Here is a 22658-nt window from a genome sequence, read left to right as displayed (position 1 = left end):
AGAATAAAGAAAAATGTACTGCGCAGAAACGGAAGCCCACAAAATTTACAAAATGATGTTTTTTCTTCAATTTTGTCGCACAAAGATTTATTTTCCCGTTTCGTCGTAGATTTTTGGGTAAAATGACTGATGTCATTACAAAGAAGAATTAGTGGTGCAAAAAATAAGCCCTCATATGGATTTTTAGGTGCAAAATTGAAAGGGTTATGATTTTTAAAAGGAAGAAAAAACCGAAAGTGCAAAAACAGAAAAATGCTTGGTCCCTAAGGAGTTAAGGTAAAAATGGGTTTGGTCCTTAAGCGGTTAAAAAAAAGGGGGTGATTTAAACTTTTATTAGGGAAGGGGTTAATTCACTTTTATTTTTTTAGTTTCCATAGGGGTCTATACCATGCAATCTTTTCATTGCCTACACTGTTCAATGCTCTGTGCTCTGCTGCTCCAGCCTGCTTAGCTGGCTGGGAGCAGCAGAAGAGCAATCGGACGGCGAGGAGACAGGTAAGGGCCCTCCTGCCGTCCACTAAGCTGATGCTGATTAGGCAGCATTTTAGACACCGTAATTCATTTTGATCATGGCGTCTAAAGGGTTAATGCTGGGCATCGTCCCGATTGGCAGTTCCAGGCATTAACCGTGGGTCCTGGCTGCCCGTAGCAACCGGGACCCACCGGGTTTAAAGCGTTCTCCACTCGTGAAAACAGTTTAAACTCTGTAAACAGGACCAGGGCGTACAGGTACGCCCTTGGTCCTTAAGTACCAGGACGCAAGGGCGTACCTGTATGCCCTTCATCCTGGATGGGTTAAGAAGTCTGTGTGAAAATATAAAACAACAAACCATAGAAAGGTATAAAAATCATTTATAGACAAACTTAACTACATAACTCTATCAGAAAGAATATATATATATATATATATATATATATATATATATATACACACCATAGATAATGAACAAATCAAATTCACAAATTTAATAGTGAGCATTCAGATTTAATCTATAGCTTAACCTGTGTGGCTGGAGGGTATCTAGCATCAGAATCCAATAACAGTTGCTATCTAACAAAGCCCTATACCAAATTTCTGCACTTTAAAGGTTTGTTTACCCTTTCCACTCTACAAAAATACAGACTACGAATGTCCCTGTTATGTCATGAATATGAATGCCTTGGAACATTTAATATACCACTTGTGGGTTCATGCTGTTTCTGAGGTGTTCGTAGATGCGTTTCTTAAGTTTCTGCTGTGTGCAATATAGGCTACATTACACATTATACTTTTAGTTCTGATACCTGCTATCTACACACTCGAAAAACCCTTTATAGCACAAAAAAACTGGCCTCACTCAAAGTTGGCTCTCTAGGTCCTACTAAATTATTAACTACCATTAAACTCTTGATTAAGGTGTAGGAGTCAGTTAAATCTATTTTGAAAGTATCTGGCTTCACTTTGTTCACGCCCCTTTGGAGGAATCCTAAGCTTCCTGAGCTCTTTCGCCTGGAAGGATTCTTGCCATGTATCAAGGCGGGGATCTTTTATGTTTCTCAGGTTTGTGGGGATGGGTCTATTCTCCTATTTGCCACATTGCAGGAAACCTATAATCTCCCTCGGGGTGCTTTTTTAAGCATATCCAACTTCAACATGCCCTTAACTCCCAGGTGGGGCTTGGTCAGTTTACTATATCTAAATACTCTTTCAAGAGGTGGATGAGAAGGAATCACAGCAGGAATACATATCGTCCTATACAGGAATATCTCTCACAATACCAACTCACAGTTCGGTGGGCCAATTCACTGACTCGCCATAGTGCAATCTCCTGGACTCGGTTCCCCTCTTCTCCTGAGGCTCCCCTTTTTCACCTCAATATCATTTATTAGTCATACAGAACGACTAGCTTTTAATGTAAAATAGGGTTGCGGCAGGATTCCTCATGTCCTTGGTGTAGGATGAGGATGTTGATCTTCTCCATTTGTTTTATGTGCTATAGGAAGCTAGGGAAAACTGACTAGGGGGTTGTAGACCTGATTAGTGAGGTGTATGCTGTGTCTATTACGCTCTCTCCTCGTGTTTGTGTGTTGGGATGCCTTAAGCCAGATCCTGTAGATGATTATGCCTCCTTGGAGATCAAACGGATCTTATATCAAGCACATAGGCCCATTGCCTCCAACTGGACCCATTTGGCTCTCCCTTATATACAGGAATTCAAATAAATACAGTTATTAGGTTTAAGAGGGATGACTATCTGAAACTTAAATGTATCCATACGTTTGCACAAATCTGACGGAAGTGGTTAGATACTCTGAATCTGCCTACCCCTATACTTCTTCAGGTATGCAGGAATCCTGTTTTTTTCAACTGTATTCCCCTTGTGAGACCCCCTGGCTGTTGCCCCATGATGGTCCCCCTGTGCTTGTCTTGCTAACCCTATCAATCTATAAGGAATACTCCCACAGCAGACAGATGGTTGTTTGTAGGTTAACTTGATTTTCACTTTTTCATTTGGTGGTACATACGTAATATTTGCATGTTATATATATATATATATATATATATATATATATATGTATATACATATATATATATATATATATATATATATATATATATTGTGGCATTAAGGCAGGTTTGAGGGCAATGAAATGGTGTTTTTTCCAGTCCTTTATCCTAGCTGAGCTAGCAGAGATGCTCATCAGGTGCCTAATTAATGAGGCCAGCAGAAATGTGGGAAGTCTAGACATAAGGAAAGGAAACAAAATAGTCTGGGCTCTCCCTGGGAAACAGCATGTTGCTGTGGGGGGAGACACTCGGGCCCTGTTGAGGAAGCACACAGCTGGAGCTGTGAGTGGCCCAAGTGACATTGTGAACTGTGAGTAAAACAGGTTGCAGGGGCACATGTTTTATGCTGGCTGAGGGTAGCTCACCAGTTAGTAGTCAGGGCATGCTTACATGTATAGTCAGTGACCAGATGGTCTACGACTCTGGTTTGTTCCTAAGTTATGTTTTGTTTTACCTGCAACCTGTGTAAATAAAGCTGGCGAGGTGCCAGACTTGTATGCTGAACGGTTGTCTAGCGAATAATTGCAAGGAAACGTGTCTCATGGCAAGTGACCAGGACGATCCCAGAGCTAATCCCCAAGGGGGAATCCTTAAAATATATATATATATGTATATATATATATATATATATATATATATATATATATATACACACACACACAAAAACAGAATTACACAATAAGAAATGACCCTTAAAGGGACATTCTGGGATTTTGTTTCATTTGACTGTGCTACAGGGGCTGTAAAGTTAGTGTAGTTCATGTAGTGTCTGTACCTGTGTTTGATGGCTGGTCTCGCGATTCTTGCCCCGATGTTCATTTTTAGCAGCATACAAACTAAGTGTTGTCTCAGGCTTTTCTCAGGTTACAGTGCAGCTCAAGACATTACATCACTAGTCAGGTGTTGAAAGGGAGTCTATGTCCACTATATGGGTGGAGCAACCGCTGAGTGGGAGGGAGATAATTTTTCACAGGGCTGCAGAAAATTGTTACAATCACAGCATGAATGCAAGGGAGCTCTTTGTGCTGAAATGGGAGGGATGGTTGATGTGTGGGAGAGAAAAAAGTGACCTCAGACATATAAAAAAGGGATCCTGTGACTTGTAGTTGGAGGGAGGAAACTCCAACAGGAAATAGCCATTTCACAAAAAGAAAGCAGCAACGTTATGGTGGAGTCACAGCACAGCCATTTAGCCCCAAGACAAGCACAAATCCTTCCTAAGAATGTCCAATACTGTCTGGCAGGTACGTACTAAATCACCTTATGTTGGATAACCCCTTTAAGATAACATGAGGTTATTGTTCTCCTTAAGCCTTTCTTATATTGTACCATATGTTGCAATAAGTGCAAGAAAAATGCTATGTTATTAACTGTTGACTGTTATTTCATCATTGAGTTAGTCACTAAACATCCTTTTAAGGAACAGTGCTGGTCTACACTCGCATCATCTGGTGCATTCATGCCGGTCTGGAAAGAATTAACAGGGCACCAAAGTAAGTTTTATAGAATAGATATCATTTAGAAGTACAATGGTAAATATGTGTGAATGTGTTTTCTTTTTTCCTCAGTAAGGGTCTGGCACTATAAATACACTTTACAAATATACTTGTAAGATGTAAGGTACTTTCATACAGTTTACTCACTGTAGTTTTACAGAGATGCTTCTGGAAATTACGATTAGATGAGAACAATAGTTTGGATGCGAGAACATGTGGCTGATTTATATTTCTCAAGTTTATGCAACCAAATTACACCATGATGATATGTTCACACTACAGAATTTTCAAGCAGAGAAATTCCCCTCATAAATTCTGCCGCAGTACCCTCCCATTGTCTTCAATGGTATTCTACTGCACTGTGCACACTGCTTCATTTCCGCAGCGGAATGTAAATTCTGGACTGAGAGAAAGGGATAAACATGTACATTCTTCTAAATGCAAGTAGTGTATTCCAGCTCACTCTCACAAGTGCGCCCGGACTGGACGTATCCACATTCTTCTAAATGAATTCACTCGGATATGCATTGCCGTAAATGATGATTCAGTTGGCGCCTCCTGTACACAGAATTCTGGGCGGACATTCTATGGTGTGAATATAGCTGAAATATTTCAATAGAGCTTGTAAAAGTCCCATGCACATGTTTCATCTCCAGACTGTCAAAGTTTTCACTCTTCTTTAGCTCCACTAATGGCTTCTCTCTCCCGGATGCCCAGTGCTAGTCAGAAATAACAAAAATCTGACACAGACCCATTAGTCTAGAAAAAAACAAAAACTGTTAACAGCAGCTGGCTTAAAAAGCAAGCAGGGCAAGATGACATGATGACATGAGTACTCCTGTCATGTATAACAGAAAATACCTTTGCATTACTATCATTTTTTGTCTGTATGCCCAGATATATGTCTGAAGTCTGAAGGTATTTCAAAATATATGCAGCATGCCAGCAGGATGAATACAGGGCTCAATAGGCCAAACGTAATCTACTGACAGTACATGTACATGTTTTATGTACAGAATACAAAAGCATTGTAGACATCCACCTTGAGCTGTAAGAAAATGTATAAACATAAATCAGTCACATAGGCCATACATTTCTGCTACAAACCTGCCAACTATGAACATGCCCTTAAATATACCAGTTTAGTCTACAGTGGGATCAAAAGTTTGTGCACCCCAGGTAAAAATTTGTATTAATGTGCATAAAGAAGCCAAAGAAAAATGGAAAAATCTCCAAAGGCATCAAATTACAGATTAGACATTCTTATAATATGTCAACAAAAGTTAGATTTTATTTCCATCATTTATACTTTCAAAATTACAGAAAACAAAAAAATGGCATTTGCAAAAGTTTGGGCACCCTGCAGAGTTAATATCTTGTACGGCCCCCTTTGGCAAGTATCACAGCATGTAAATACTTTTTGTAGCCAGCCAAGAGTCTTTCAATTCTTGTTTGAGGTATCTTTGCCCATTCTTCCTTACAAAAGTCTTCCAGTTCTATAGATTTCTGGGCTGTCTGTCACGCACTGCTCTTTTAAGGTCTATCCATTGATTTCCAATTATGTTGAGGTCAGGAGATTGTGAAGGCCATGGCAAAACCTTCAGTTTACGCCTCTTGATGTAATCCCCCGTGGATTTAGAGGTGTATTTAGGATCATTATCCATTTGTAGAAGCCATCCTCTCTTTAACTTTAGCTTTTTCACAGATGGCATCAAGTAAGCATCCAAAATGTGCTGATATTTTATTGAATCCATTTTTCCTTCTACTCGTGGGATGTTCCCTGTGCCACTGGCTGCAATACAACCCCAAAGCATGATTGATCTGCCCCCCCATGCTTAACAGTTGGACAGAGGTTCTTTTCATTAAATTCTGTTCCCCTTCTTCTCCAAACGTACCTTTGCTCATTCCGGCCAAAAAGTTCAATTTTAACCTCATCGGTCCACAGAACTTGTTTCCAAAATGCTTCAGGCTTGTCTACATGTTCATTTGCAAAGTTCAAACGCAGATTTTTGTGGTGAGGCCGTAGAAGAGGTTTTCTTCTGATGACTCTTCCATGAAGACCATATTTGTACAAGTATCTCTTTATAGTGGAATAGTGTACCACAACTCCAGTGTCTGCCAGATCTTTCTGGAGGGATTGTGCAGTCAACGTGGATTTTGAATTGTTTTTCTCACATTCCTCGCTTTAACTTCCACTGTTCCTGATGACTGCCATTTCTTAATTACATTCCGAACAGAGGATATTGACATCTGAAAACGTTTTGCTATCTTCTTATAGCCTTCCCCAGCTTTGTGAGCGTCAACTATTTTCAGTTTCAGATTTCTAGACAACTGCTTAGAAGAACCCATGGTGGTGATTGTTGGGGCAAGGTCAGATGAGTCTGGGCATTTAAAACCTTTGACAATGACATCACCTGGTCTTCCCAAATGATGATTGAGAACAATCCATGACACTGGCAGGTCTCAGCTTTGCAAAGGGGGCAGTGCATGCTATAAATTCTGCAGGGTGCCCAAACTTTTGCGGATGCCATTTTTTTGTTTTCTGTTATTTTGAAAGTGTAAATGATGGAAATAAAATCTAACTTTTGTTGACATATTATAAGAATGTCTAATCTGTAATTTGATGCCCTTTGGAGATTTTTCCATCTTTCCTTGGCTTCTTTATGCACATTAATAAACCATTGTATGTTGAGACTATAACTTTATGGAAACCTGGAAATTGGCTCTGAATCCCCCAAAATGTCATCCAGAAATAGGAAAAAAGTGAGAATTAAAGAAACCTAAGTAGATAACTAATACAGATAAAGGAAGTTTTAACATATAAAAGTAGGAAAGAGCTGCTGGAAGCTGTAGATCACTGTCTATGTAGAGGGCTGGAGCTTCTTCAGGGTCCTGTACAGTACACACAGTGTCCCAAAAAAGTTAAATGGAGCCGTCCTCACCTGGGATTCAAAGAGACAGCTAACTCTGGCACAGGTAAAGATTAGTACAAAACATGTAGTTTCAACTAGAGAAATAAAACAGACATGGTCATACATAAACAACACGCACCTTGATCTAATGCTTCTCAGCAACCTTTATTAAACTAACAGGTCGTTAGTATATTTTATGATCATGAAGTGCAAGCCCGCTAGCCACGTCACGGCCACTTGTAAGTAGCAGGTCCCTAACATCCCTAGCATAAAATGGCGCAGCACTGAGTGGCGACCTCCAACGCCCCAACACCAGTGTCCAGAGGGAACGACCCACTGGCAGAGCAGCCCCAATGTAAAAAGCTCACTCACCATGTGCTCTGAGCCAGAGACTGGGATGCTGCCAGAAAAGGATAGGGCCCTAATACAGCTTCCTGCTAATTTATATAGGGGGAGGGTCAGAGTGCTGACCAAGTGAAAACAGAAAAAAAAGAGTGGGATAGAAAAAACTATGTGAATTCAACTAGAGAAAAAAACAGACATGGTCGCACATCCACAATATGCACCTTGATCTAATGCTTCTCAGCAACATTTATTAAACTAACTGGTCGTTAGTATACTTTATGATCATGAAGTGCAAGCCCACTAGCCACCTCACCGCCACCTGTAAGTAGCGGGTCCCTATCATCCCTAGCATAAAATGGCACAGCACTGAGTGGTGACCACCACCGCCCCAACACCAGTGTCTACAGGGGGAACGACCAACTGGCAGAGCAGCCCCAATGCCACTCAAACCAGTCCCTGGGCCATGCCTCCCTACAGACATGGCAGCCCCCGAGTCTCTGGCTGGGAGCACATGGTGAGTGAGCTTTTTACATCTGTTCACACTGGTGCGGTGCTGTGTGGTATCCATTGCTGCCCTGGTGCCGTGTCTGTGGGGAGGCATGGCCCAGGGACTGGTTTGAGTGGCATTGCGGCTGCTCTGGCAATGGGTCGCCATTGTAAGTCGGGGACCGGACATCATTCAGCAGGCATCCCGTGAAATCATTCAGCAGGCAAAGATCTATGGTGATTCCGGGTCTTACGGGTCTCAGGTTACTCGGAAAATAAGGAGTATATGAAGGGATCGTCCAATAGACCAATAGACCAAATGACCAATAGCAGATCGGGGGCAGGGGGGGGGTTAAAGTTCGGTGCCTCCGCTCTGCCCACCCATGGTAGTCCGGGCAGAGCGGGGAAATGTCCTGTGAGCGGCAGTGGGCAGCAGCAGTGACTTACTGATTGGCGGCGAGCGGCGATCCCCCTGAAGGTGCGGCAGGGTGCGATCCAACTGAAGGTGCGGCTGGTGGCGATCCTCCTGGTGACGCGATACTGCTGGTGAGTAGTTGCCTAGCAACATCTGGAGGGGCACAGTTTGGAGACCACTATACAGTGGTCTCTAATCTGTAGCCCTCCAGATGTTGCAAAACTACAACTCCCAGCATGCCCAGACAGCCGTTTGCTGTTTGGGCATGCTGGGATTTGTACTTTTGCAAGATTTAGAGGGGTACAGTTTGGAGATCACTGTGCAGTGGTCTCTAAACTGTGGCCCTCTAGATCGTGCAAAACTACAACTCCCAGCATGCCCACACAGCAGTTTGCTGTGTGGGCATGCTGGGATTTGTAGTTTTGCAACATCTGGAGGGACACAGTCTGGATATCACTGTGAGGTGGTCTCTAAACCGTGGCCCTCTAAATCTTGCAAAACTACAACTCCCAGCATGCACGAACAGCAAACGGCTGTCTCGGCATGCTGGGAGTTGTAGTTGCGTGCCTCCAGCTGTTGCATAACTACAACTCCCAGTATGCCCTTCGGTGATTAGTACATGCTGGGAGTTGTAGTTTTGCAACAGCTGGAGGCACACCGGTTGGAAAATACTGAGTTAGGTACAGTGGGAAAAAGAAGTATTTAGTCAGCCACCAATTGTGCAAGTTCTCCCACTTAAGGTCGCAGGGCGTACCCGTACGCCCCCGTTCCCGAGTCCTTAACCCCTTAAGGACCCGGGTTTTTCTGTTTTTGCATTTTCGTTTTTTCCTCCTTACCTTTAAAAAATCATAACTCTTTCAATTTTGCACCAAAAATCCATATGATGGCTTATTTTTTGCGCCACCAATTCTACTTTGTAATGACGTCAGTCATTTTACCCAAAAATCTACAGCGAAATGGAAAACAAAATCATTGTGAGACAAAATTGAAAAAAAAAACACCATATTGTAACTTTTGGGGCATCCATATCTACACAGTAAATTTTTTGGTAAAAATTACACCTCTTTATTCTGTAGGTCCATATGATTAAAATGATACCCTATTTATATACCGTATTTATCGGCGTATAACACACACTTTTTAGGCTAAAATTTTTAGCCTAAAGTCTATGTGCGTGTTATACGCCGATACCGCCCCAGGAAAGGCAGGGGGAGAGAGGCCGTCGCTGCCCGCTTCTCTCCCCCTGCCTTCCCTGGGGTCTAGAGCCCTGCTGCCGGCCCTTCTCACCCCCTGGCTATCGGCGCCGCTGCCCGTTCTGTCCCCCTGACTATCGGTACCGGCGCCGATAGCCAGGGGGAGAGAAGGGGCAGTGGCACCCATTGCCGGCGCCGCTGCCCCGTTGCCTCCCCCCATCCCCGGTGGCATAATTACCTGAGTCGGGTCCGCGCTGCTGCAGGCCTCCGGCGTGTGTCCCCTTCGTCGTTGCTATGCGCTGCACGGCGCGGCGCATGACGTCAGTGCGCCGCGCCGTGCATAGCAACGACGCAGGGGACGCACGCCTGCAGCAGCGCGGACCCGACTCAGGTAATTATGCCACCGGGGATAGGGGGAGGCAACGGGGCAGCGGCGCCGGCAATGGGTGCCGCTGCCCCTTCTCTCCCCATGGCTGTCGGCGCCGCTTCTCTCCCCCTGGCTATCGGCGCCGGCAATGGGGCGCCGGTACCGATAGTCAGGAGGACAGAACGGGCAGCGGCGCCGATAGCCAGCGGGAGAGAAGGGCCGGCAGCAGGGCTCTAGACCCCAGAAAAGGCAGGGGGAGAGAAACGGGCAGCGACGGCCTCTCTCCCCCCTGCCTTTCCTGGAGATGTATCGAGGTATACACGCGCACACACGCACCCTCATTTTACCATGGATATTTGGGTAAAAAACTTTTTTTACCCAAATATCCTTGGTAAAATGAGGGTGCGTGTTATAGGCCGGTGCGTGGTATACCCCGATAAATACGGTAGGTTTGATTTTGTATTACTTCTGGAAAAAATCATAACTACATGCAGGAAAATGTATACGTTTAAAATTGTCATTTTCTGACAATAAGGGGCGGTATGAGGGCTCATTTTTTGCACCATGATCTGAAGTTTTTAGCGGTACCATATTTGTATTGATAGGACTTTTTATTCATTTTTTCATTATATAAAAAGTGACCAAAAATACATTATTTTGGACTTTGGAACTTTTTTGCGCATACGCCATGGACCATGCGGTTTAATTAATTATATATTTTTATAATTTGGACATTTCCGCACGCGGCGATACCACATATGTTTATTTTTATTTACACTGTTTTTTTTTTTATGGAAAAAGGGGTAAGGCGTTAAATGATCTTTATTCTCTTTTTTTTCCCCACTTTTTTTTTGCAATGTTATAGCTCCCATAGGGGGCTATAACACTGCACACACTGATCTTTTACATTGATCAATGGTTTCTCATAGGAAACCCCCCTCACGTAATGTAGTAAGTGTTACAGTGAACCCTTACGCCCCACAGGTGTTTTTGGAACAGTGGTCCATGAAAATGAAAAATGTAATTTTTTATTTGCACAACCCACTGTTCCAAAGATCTGTCAAACGCCAGTGGGTATAAATGCTCACTGCACCCCTTATTAAATTCTGTGAGGGGTGTAGTTTCCAAAATGGGGTCCCATGTGGGGGGGTCCACTGTTCTGGCACCATGGGGGGCTTTATAAAAGCACAAGGCCCCTGACTTCTATTCCAACCAAATTCTCTCTCCAAAAGCTCAATGGCGCTCCTTCTCTTCTGAGCATTGTAGTGCAGCAGCAGAGCACTTGATGTCCACACATGGGGTATTTCCATACTCAGAAGAAATGGGGTTACAAATTTTGGGGGGCATTTTCTCCCATTACCTGTTGTAAAAAAAATTTAATTTGGGGGGGAGAAAATGCATTTTAGTGAAAAAAAAAATGTTTTTCATTTACACATCCAAAGTGTGAATGGGAGTGTGGACTCCCATAGAAGTGTATTAGGCTTTCATTTGAGGAGGAATTCCTCAAACGGAATTCCACTTGAGGAAATTCTGCCGTGTGAATAGGGCCTAACGCTTGCATCCGGGTCCGCCCCTATGAAAATCCCCAATTTAGACCTCAAATGCGCATGGTGCTCTCTCACTTCGGAGCCTTGTTGTATTTCAAGGAAACAGTTTAGGGGCACACATGGGTTATTTACGTACTCGGGAACAATTGTGGTACACATTTTGGTGGGCTTCTTCTCCTTTTACCCTGTATGAAAAGGAAAAGTCAGGGTCTAAAAAAAGAAAAAATTTTGCACTAAATGCTGATGTTGCCCCATACTTTTCATTTTCACAAGACGTAAAAGAAAAAAAGACCCCCAAAATTTGTAATACAATTTCTCCAGAGTACGGAAATACCCCATATGTGGACGTAAAATGCTCTGCAGACGCACAACATGGCTCAGGAGGGAGAGCGCCATGGACATTTGAGGCCTAAATTGGTGATTTGCACAGGGGTGGCTGATTTTACAGTGGTTCTGACATAACATAAAAAAATAAATACCCACGTGTGACCACATTTTGGAAAATACACCCCTCACGGAACGTAATAAGGGATATAGTGAGTCTTAACACCCCACAGGTGTTTGACGAATTTTCATTAAAGTTGGAAGGGAAAATGAAAAAAATATAATTTTCACTAAAATGCTGCTGTTACCTTAAATTTTTCATTTTCACAAGGGAAAATAGGAAAAAAGTCCCCCAAAGTTTGTAACCCCATTTCTTCTGAGTAAGAGCATACCCCATGTGTATAAGTAAAGTGCTCTGCGGGCGCACTACAATGCTCAGAAGAGAAGGAGTGCCATTGGGCTTTTAGCAAAAAAATTTGTCCGGAATTGAAGGCCACGTGTGTTTACACAGCCCCCATGGTGCCAGAATAATGGACCCCCACATGTGACCCCATTTTAGAAACTACACCCCTCACATAATTTAAAAAGGGGTACAGTAGGCATTTACGCCCCACAGGTGTCTGACAGATTTTTGGAACAGTGGTCTGTGAAAATGAAAAATTTTATTTTTCATTTGCACAGCCTACTGTTCCAAAGATCTGTCAAACGCCAGTAGGATGTAAATGCTCAATGCACCCCTTATTAAATTCTGTGATGGGTGTAGTTTCCAAAATGTGGTCACATGTGTGAGGGGGTCCACTGTTCTGGCATCATGGAGGCTTTGTAAACGCACATGGCCCCGACTTCCATTCCAAACAAATTCTCTCTCCAAAAGCTCAATGGCCCAAAATATGTAACACCATTTCTTCTGAGTATGGAAATACCCCATATGTGGATGTAAAATGCACTGCGGGTGTACTACAATGCAGCACTATGTCTGTTTGTGCACATATACTGAAATTTAACCATGGTTATCTGTCCTGTTTGATATACAGTGTTCCCGCAAGTTATAATATTAATTGGTTCCAGGACCACCATTGTATGTTGAAACCATTGTATGTTGGGACCATAACTCTATGGAAACCTGGTAATTGGTTCTGAAGCCACCGAAATGTCATCCAAAAATAGGAAAAAGTAAGGATTAAAGAAAATAACTAGATAACTAACAGAGATAAAGCAAGTCCTCAAATATAAAAGTAAATAAGAGCTGCTGGGAGCTGTAAATCACTGTCTATGTAGAGGGCAGGAGCTTTTTTAGGGTCCTGTACAGTAAATGCAATGTCCTAAAAAAAGTCAAATGGAGCCGCCCTTACCTGGTGTCCAAAGAAGCAACTAACCATCGCACAGGTAAAGAGTAGTACAGAACACATAGTACCACCCTGTAATGTAGGGATTCGCTACCAGACAGCCAGTCAGTGCCTGCACTTCAGTAATACAGGTGATCAGTAAAATGCCTCAGTTCTTCCATCCATTGACACGTTTCACAGATCTGGACTGTTCGAAGCATTGTATGTTGACTATGATTTCAAGTTACAATGGTCCAGAAAAGACCATTGTATGTTGAAACTATTGTATGTTGAAACTATTGTATGTAGAGGCCATTGTAATTTGAGGGATCACTGTACAGTGGTCCCTCAACATACTATGGTAATTTGTTCCAAACACCCCATCGTTTGTCGAATCCATCGTATGTTGAGGGATTCGTGCAATGTAAAGTATAGGAAGTTATACTCACCTGTCCCTGCCGCTCCGGACCGCGTCCTCACCACTCCCGATGCTGTCCCAGGGGCTCCCGATGCTGTCCCGCTGCTCCGGCGTCTTCTTCGGGATCCTCCGGCTTTTTTCGCATCTTCTCCGGGGTCCGGGCCTCGCTTTCTGGTGACGTTATTACGTTGCGGCGCCAGTACGGCGTGTGCAGTGACGTAATAATGACGCCGGAAAGCGAGGCCCGGACCCCGGAGAAGATGCAGAAAACGCCGGAGGATCGCGAAGTGGACCCGGAGCAGCGGGGATAGGTAAGTGAACCTGTCCCGGATGCTTAAACTGCTATCCGACAGCAGCTTAAGCATTTTGCGCTGTCGGATAGCCATTAATGCGATGGCCCCGACATATAAAAAGCATCGTATATCGATGCTGACATCGACATGCAATGGCCTCTGAGAGGCCATCGTATGTCGATTTGATCATATGTCGGGGCCATCGCATGTCGGGGGGTTACTGTATAAATTTTAGCCTGCTTTGTTTAGTTGGTTTTAGTATTTGTGTATGTTCCTTCTGCATTTGCTTTGTGTTACCGTAGTCTGTATTCACACTGTGTGTTATGTCAATCCTGTTTTGACTTTGTTTTATCTTGCAACTCCAAGGATAGTGTCCTGTTCTGAGCCTTGTGCTAATCTGTCTATCAAGGAGTGAGTCTTGTGCCTTTACCCATGTTTGCTTGTATTTAGGATGTTTCCTCCTAGGCCAGTATCCTGATCATTCGGTGTGGGGTGTCTAGTGTGTTCCTTGTTCTGAGTCCAGTGTGAACAGTGCTCTTGATTTCCTGATCTGTTAGTATGCTATTTCCTGCCCTGTCTGCATTTAGATATGTTTGTTGGTTATTGTATTCCCATTATGTTCCTAACTTGTTCCCCAACTTTGTACAGTTCTGTTTGTTTTGTTGACTTTGACTCCCATGCACTTTATCGCTAGGAAGGGACCGACTCCAAGTTGTCGATCTGTCATTTAGGGCGGATGGGCAAGTAGGCATTCATGACAGTAGGTTCTTTTATGTGATGAATAGACCTGGACATTCTAAATAGTATAGTATTTGTATAGTATACTACAAAACAATCTGTTCCTATTTATCCAGATAAATAACAATATTATGGTGGTCATGTGATTTACAACACATTGAGGATATTAGTGACAAATTGTATTTTAATGATTCACTACTTTGTCACATGATTTATTGTTTGTAGGCTTATAAATGTCACAAGATATTAAACTTATGCTGAAGTAGTTTTATAGCAATGTACTATATCAGAACAGATGAACAGATTTTTGTGTGTATCTATTTATCTTTGCTTACCATTCTCTAACAGAAGTTACACAGACATGGACTACACAAATGACTTTCTCTCAGATTCTTGGGCACAGATGTTCCTCAGACACAAGCCTCTTATACCTGCAGTAAGTATTTTTGGTTACAAATAAGTGTCTGTTCACACTAAGGAATATCCACCCAGAGAAATGACAGACAGACATTTAGTACACAGCAGGCACCAAGTGAATCAGTGTTAGGACCACCTGGACATACACCATCTACACAGACTGCAATGCATTTCCAAGCGGATTCCACCAAAAAAAGAACATGATTCCTTCAGCGGCGTATGGAAATTCTGCAGTGTGCAGGGTGCAACAGAATCCCATTGATGACAATGGGAGGCTGCTGCAACTGAATTTCCAAACTGTCTTCTGGTGTTCTATGAATTAGCTTCTCACCTTGAGCACATAGAAAATGCACGCATCACCCATAGCTAAATGGGGTACTAAGGAAATGAAGTTGCTGTTGAGCTCAAGGGTTGCAGGAGAAGGGGTTCTCAATCCTGTAATGAGAAATAGCAGTAAAAAAAAATAAAAAATTCTGGGAGAAAAGAGACGAAGAAAACAAAAAAGCAAAGAATATAGCAATTGAACATGAAAGCCTAGGTTTAAGTGTAGTTACATCTCTTGCATAACATTTTGTTATACTGCTTAATAAGGTCAAAAAATATATTTTAACAAACATATAAAGTATAAAAAATTTTCTTTAGTTTGTCATTTTGGCATATGTTTTTGTGCAATATGGAAGGCATACCTTTATTTAAGCTTAGGTAATGGTGCATTGCTTTATTCTTTTATTTATGCTAAAATACATATACTGTACTTTACATATATTTTTGTATGGAAATTAATTGGGGTAATTAGTCAATGTGATTGTGCCTATTTAGGGGTATATTTTTTTGTCTTTTCATGCATTAGGCATGCAATGCAATATCCTGCTTGTGTGCCTTTTGTGTGACATGCGTGTTCCTTTTACCATTTAGTCAAGCATAGTAGCTGTTGTTTGTTTAGCACAAATTGAGGTGTCCTATTTATAATATGAAACTTTTTTTTTAAATATTTGCTGATTTTTCTTTTTGTAAATACACTCCTCAACTTTGAAATTGCAACACCAAGAAGGAAAAGTCATGGAATTATGGAAATCACAGGATAAATTGACATGTCAATGATATGCAAATAAAATAGAGACAAAATATTCAAAACACCTCAAATAGTATCAAGTATGAGTACCACGTTCAGAAATACCCACACTTACATGCCTTGGCATGCTATTATTGGTTGCCTGAGAAATATTCTACCACACTGAAGGCACTTGGGCATACAAAGATTTGCTCGATGGGAGATGCTGCAGTTCATAGGAGCATGTTGAGGCCATGCAGCCTACTCTCAGTTGCATGACTAGCATGCAGCCTTGTGTTTTTGTGATGAAAAATGGCTCCTAGGACTCTTCAGAGAAATGGTCATACTACTGGTTCTATAATGTTTTGGCATGTGATACACCACTTACCACTCTTTTTCCCTCCTTAAAGGGGTAGTCCAGTGGTGAAAAACTTATCCCCTATCCTAAGGATAGGGGATAAGTTTGAGATCGCGGGGGGTCCGACCGCTGGGGCCCCCTGCGATCTCTCTGTACGGGGCCCCGGCTCTCCGCCGAGATAGCGGGTGTCGACCCCCGCACGAAGCGGCGGCCGACACGCCCCCTCAATACATCTCTATGGCAGAGCCGGAGATTGTCGAAGGCAGCGCTTCGGCTCTGCCATAGAGTTGTATTGAGGGGGCGTGTCGGCCGCCGCCTCGTGCGGAGGTCGACACGCCCCCTTCCCGCCGGCTGTCGGGGCTCCATACAGGAGATCTCGGGGGGGCCCCAACGGTCGGACCCCCCGCGATCTGCAACTTATCCCCTATCCTTAGGATAGGGGATAAGTTGCTCACCACTGAATCACCACTGGACTACTCCTTTAAGAATGCCAGTGTAGGGTGTGGTATAATGTATAGCATAGGGAGACCCATGCTGTATGTTGTACTGCTGCGCTATGTATGGTAATTTTATTATTTCTTGTGCACTGCATTGTGATCTGATCACATTGTACAAATAAATGAATGGACAGTACAGAGATCTTTCTAGTCTTTTTATACCTAGGCCGATAACCATGACAAGGGGGCATCTTCTATGTCTAGAGGAAAGAAGGTTTCACCATCATCACAGACAGAGATTCTTTACAGTAAGAGCAGTGAGACTATGGAACTCTCTGCCACATGATGTTGTGATGTCTGACTCACCAAACAAGTTCAAGGGGGGTCCTAGATGTTTTTCTAGAGAGTAATAACATTTCAGGTTATGGATACTAGATTTATGGGGATAGAACGTTGATCCAGGGATTTATGCTGATTGCCATATTGGGGCAAGGAAGGAATTTTTCCTCTGTCATTGGGCAATTGGCATCAGCCTCATTGGGGAGGCTTGCCTTCCTCTGGATTAACACAGTAGGGTTTTAGGTTTTACTTGATGGACTCTTGTCCTTTTTAAACCTTACAAACTATGTTACTATGTAATATATAACACAAGGTCTCTAAGTAAAAGCATTCTGGTACTTATTTGATTTGCATTGCCTTAAAGGCTTGTCCTTCTTGGTGTTGCAACTTCAATGTTGAGGAGTGTCAGCAAATTATGCTGACATATCAAAAATGATAAATCAGCCCAGGGGTGTGGAAATTAAAAAAAAAAACTACTTGTCCAAGGGACTAAAGCGGAACACAATCTACTTGTCCCTCAAGAAAATCCACTTGTCCTGGTTGATGAAATAATTTTAACCAAAATAGTCTGATCCCCCCCCACTAGACCACCAGGGATGGATATAAGATCCTTTAGACACTGCTGACAGCGGTGATCTAATGGTTAATAGGCGATCGCAGCACGCCAGGATATTAGCGGCAGGAGAGCTGTAGCTCCTCTTACACCTGAGCCCAGAAAAGTCTAGATGTAACTTTTTGATCACCTTATAAAAAATTTCTCATATGAAGTGACCAAAAATGAACAATTCTGGACTATTATTTACATTTACACCGTTCACCGTACGGTTTAATTAACATCATATTTTAATAGTCTGGACATTTCCACATGCAGCAATACCACTTATGTTTATTTTTGTACATTATTTTTATTTAAAGAAAATTGGAAACTTTTATTAGGAAAGGGGCTTATTCACATGTATACGCACTTTTTAAAATATTTTAATCACTTTTTTCAGTCTCAATAGGGACTTATGTTACTGGGGGGGGGGGGGGGGGGTTCTGCTTCTCCAGTTTATATGGTGCATTTTGTGTCAGAAAATGCTGGAAGTTGCATTTAGTTACTAGATAACTACAACTCCCAGCATGCCCTGATACAGCCTATGGTTGTGTGGGTGTTGCAGCATGTTGCACTGTATAGTACAGTTAAGGTTATTGTGTAACATGCTGGGAGTTGTAGTTTTGGTTTGTGTCAGCTGCAGAGCCATAGTCTGTGTCAAGGAATACAGGGAATTACAGTTAGTAACTACAACACCCAGCATGCCCTGATGCAGCCTATGGCTCTGCAGCTGACCCGAACCAAAACTACAACTCCCAGCATGTTGCACTTTATAGTTCTACAGTTTAGGTTATGGTCCAACATGCTGGGAGTTGTAGTTTTGGTTCGGGCGTGTTTGCGTGCATCCGTGGGGCTCTTGGTTGGCGGGTGAGTATGAAGGGGGCGGGATTCTGGGGGTGCAATTTACTGCGGGTGCCACTAAAAATAAAATTAGATGGCACAACTGCCCTAATGCCCGTCTGCTCCTATACAAAACATTTATGCATACACATATCATACATGCACCAGCCACTGCCCCCATATACATACATACACACACACCCCCACCACTGCCCCCCCCACATCATACATTACATACACACATACACTCACACCATACATATACACCATACATATGCACACATCATACATACACCTGCCGCTGCCCACCCCACATCATACATTACATACACATCACACTTAGACATTATACACACATCATACATTACATACACATCACACATAGACATCATACACACATACACTCACACCATACATATCCACCAGTGTTTCCCAACCAGGGTGCCTCCAGCTGTTGCAAAACTACAACTCCCAGCATGCCATGGGCATGCTGGGAGTTGTAGTTTTGCAACAGCTGGAGGCACCCTGGTTGGTAAACACTGATATACACCATACATATGCACACATCATACATACACCTGCCGCTGCCCCCCCCCCATCATACTTTACATACACACATCACACATACACTCACACCATACATATACAACCACCCTTCCTGCCGCCGCCTGCATTCTTGGTCTCCTCACCTGAGCCGCCATGAGTGGACATCAGAGCTGTAGTCACCGCCGGTGTGAGGTGAGATTTCAGTCCTCTCCTCTCTCCCCTCCCCCCTGCTCTGTGTTTCCCCCGTGCAAACATGCAACCTCCCTGTGGTGGATTAGGTCCTGTCTAGACAGAGCAGGGGAGGGGTAGGGGTAGAGCTGTGTGCGGGGGATGGAGCTGTGCACGGAGCTGTCAACATCCTCTCTCTCCCCCTGCTGTGTCTTCTGAGCTGCGTCCTCCATCCTCCTGGAGGGGAGATAAGGGGGCTCTGCAGTCAGCTGGAGGCCGCCGCCCCCTCCATACACTCTGAGTGCCGGTGTGAGGTGGAGACTTCCATCGGCTCCTGCGCCTCACACCAACATTAAAGAAAAATAAGGGGGACGTCGGTCTGTCCCTGCTCGCCCGATACAGGGCTAAATCTATAAACAATTCACCTGCCCGGCGCCCGAAACTACTTGTCCCGGGCGTCGGGCTATAGGATTTCCACATCCCTGCAGCCACAATGCATTTATAAAAGGGGTTATCCAACCTAAAGTGACTTTACTAATTACCTTTCAGCCAGTAATAAACATACTTACCAATGATGTGTGCTTGTGTTGGTGGTATATGGCTGTGTCCTCTGTCCCCCATCATGCTACTGGCTTTTTTGTGTGAACTGGCTATTTCCTGTTTCTTTGTCCTCCCTCCAACGACAATCCACAGGATCCCTTATTTCTAGGTGGGAGGTGACATATCTCCTTCCCACACATCAACCACCTTACCCAATTCAGCTGTCAGGAATGGACAGGGAAGGAGTGCACACTGTTCTCGCCCACTCCCCCTGTCCCTGCCTACTTGCGTACCTGTCCGAAATAACAGGTCCACAACCACGAAGACAGTCCCTTCCCATATAAGTGGGGGGCGTATTTGTCAAAATAATAAACTACAATGACACAGACTTAGGTCCGGGGACAGTAGGATAACAGACAGACTAACAAAGAAAGACTAAACACTCACACAATGAGTCCAATGTCAACTATCCACATCTGAAGCCAGGAGATGTCACAGTACAAAATCGTTAATACAAGAGAGAATAGTCAGAGAGAGGAGCCAAAGGTTCAAAAAGGCAGATATAACAAATACAGATGACAGCTAACTAGAGTACAAATTGAGCTCTATAACAAGCACTGACAGGGAGTAGACTGCCAGCTTATATGGAGCCAGAACAGGTGCTCCAATCAAGGCCAGCTGACCAGTCAGCCAGGCGTAACCCAGCAACAAAAAACAACAAAGAACCTGTCAGAACCTTTTAACCCTATAGGTTCTGACAGCAGCTCAGATAGGCTCCCTTCCATGCATGCTGTGCTTAAAGGGTAACTCTCATTAAAAAAAATTTTGCTATTGCCCTTTTTATGGTAAATAAAAAATATTTTTAATATACTTTGTTTTAAAAAAATGAAGTTTTCTATGTTTTACTTGTGCTTAAAAAAGCTCAAGAGCACATTTTCCCCCATCTTATACACAGACTTAGGACCGAAGCCCAAACACAGGAAGTGCAGCCTGGGGTGCTGAGGGAGATGTGTCCATCCTCATCCAATCATAGCTCCTCTCACATTTAACTGCCATATGCTGTTGGCTGGACCCCCCCCTCCCCCCTCAGCACTCCAGGCTGCACTTCCTGTGTTTGGGCTTCGGTCCTAAGTCTGTGTATAAGATGGGGGAAAATGTGCTCTTGCACTTTTTTTAAGCACAAATAAAACATAGAAAACTTAATTAAACAAAGTATATTAGAAATCTTTTTTATTTACCATAAGGAGTGCAATAGCAAAAATTTGTTTTAATGAGAGTGCCCATTTAAAACTACAATTCCCTGCAGCCCTGTGTAGAATGACCTTCACCCACCCAGTGGCTGCTTCACCCATTGAAGCACTGCCATGCTCCCTTTCAACACGTGACTTTCAACACCGGGCCACACTGCAACCTGGGGAAGGCCTGAGACTCTTTTTGTCTGATGCTAAAAATGAACATCCGGGGCAAATGTCACGTGAGAATTGCGAGATCAGCCATCAAACACAGGTAAAGACACTAGTATAAACAACACTAACTTTACAGCCTTTCTAGCACAGTCAAATGAAAAAAAAATCCTGGAATACCCCTTTAAGTGCAAACAGTTCAGACTGCCTCTACCTTGTGTGGTTTGTGATCTCTAAGCACGTTCCTGTAGATTCTGATTGTGATTCCGTGTATGACCCTGGTTTGGCTGACATCAACATTGTCCCCATCTAGTTTTGTGATTCCTGACAAATCTGCACTGGAGTTTATTTTGTCATATTTTTCAGGAAAATTACCAGTACATTAATATATAGGGAGGCAAGTAGTCACCGATTTCTTTAATTCACCAACAAAATAAGGACTAAACCAAACTCACAAAAAAAAGTATGCCTGTTCAGCCATTACTTTGTTAGCCAAGGGGGAAAAAATATTACTTACTCTCTATATCAGTGCTGCTGGAGCTCCTGTGCATTTGCAAATTTTAAGTGCCCATCAATTTTCCATACTGTCAGTCAGAATTTGTTATGGGCAATTAACCAGCCTATGATAAACCTTACCTGTCATATCCCACAAAAAAAAAGTTATTTATTACTCAGTACCTAAACCTTATCATGTATATGTAGGGGGAAATTTATAAAAACCTGTGTAGAGGAAGAGTGGAGTAGTTGCCAGAAAGCTTCAATTATTTTTCAGAGCTCTCTTTAAAAAAAAAAAAAAAAAGAAGAAGCTATCTGATTGGTCTGATCTGATTTGTCATTCTGTGCTTTGGAGGGGGCCTGTCCTCAGTCTGCATGACTCATCTTCCTTCATGAGTGCTGGGTCTCTCCATCCAATCACTGTAGGCTGCTCTATAACCCCCTCCTCCCTTTTTTGCAAGCTGCAGTCTGATAGGACAGGATTGAGTACAGAGGAGTGCTAATCCCATCCTCATTTACAGAACTTTGTCAATACCTGTACTTCAGCTTGGACAAAAATGCTGCTGCTCCCAGACAGGATTATGTACTGGATGATATATGGGGTGTTTTTTTTTTTTTATAAGCTATCATTTCTATAAAAATTAAACGGATCCCTCCAAGGAACAAACCAGGATAGAGGCAGCGCACAGGACTTCAAAGGTAAAATGGTTTATTTACCCGGCATGCAACGCGTTTCGCTGGATAACCAGCTTCATCAGGCATTGCCTGATGAAGCTGGTTATCCAGCGAAACGCGTTGCATGCCGGGTAAATAAACCATTTTACCTTTGAAGTCCTGTGCGCTGCCTCTATCCTGGTTTGTTCCTTGGAGGGATCCGTTTAATTACTTCGCCTGTGTGTCCAGGAGCAGCTGCCGTTCTTCGCCCGTTGCAGGGTCACTTCACGCCTTCACCATAGTTGTACTTGGTCGCAGTACAACTATGCTTGGTGAGCAAGTTTTCTTGTCTGTTTATATTATCTTTGCATTACGGTATCACACTAGGAGCGCTCTCCTTGTCTGTAC

The 22658-nt window shown here is 43.2% G+C and overlaps 1 protein-coding gene across 1 annotated transcript in view; it reads left to right on the top strand.

Moving 5' to 3' along the window:
* The window catches only part of LOC130273491 (uncharacterized), a 54707-nt gene that overhangs the window by 11127 nt on the left and 20922 nt on the right, over positions 1-22658 (top strand). Inside the window, exons 2-4 of the mRNA XM_056520427.1 lie at positions 3655-3792; positions 3969-4041; positions 14756-14843. Coding sequence (XP_056376402.1) covers positions 3714-3792; positions 3969-4041; positions 14756-14843 — 240 coding nt within the window. The 5' untranslated portion in view covers positions 3655-3713. The remainder of the gene's footprint in view (positions 1-3654; positions 3793-3968; positions 4042-14755; positions 14844-22658) is intronic.

This window comes from Hyla sarda, chromosome 5 (assembly GCF_029499605.1).
Source record: "Hyla sarda isolate aHylSar1 chromosome 5, aHylSar1.hap1, whole genome shotgun sequence".
NCBI classification, from domain to species: domain Eukaryota; kingdom Metazoa; phylum Chordata; class Amphibia; order Anura; family Hylidae; genus Hyla; species Hyla sarda.
This window is presented reverse-complemented; position numbering and strand designations above follow the sequence as displayed.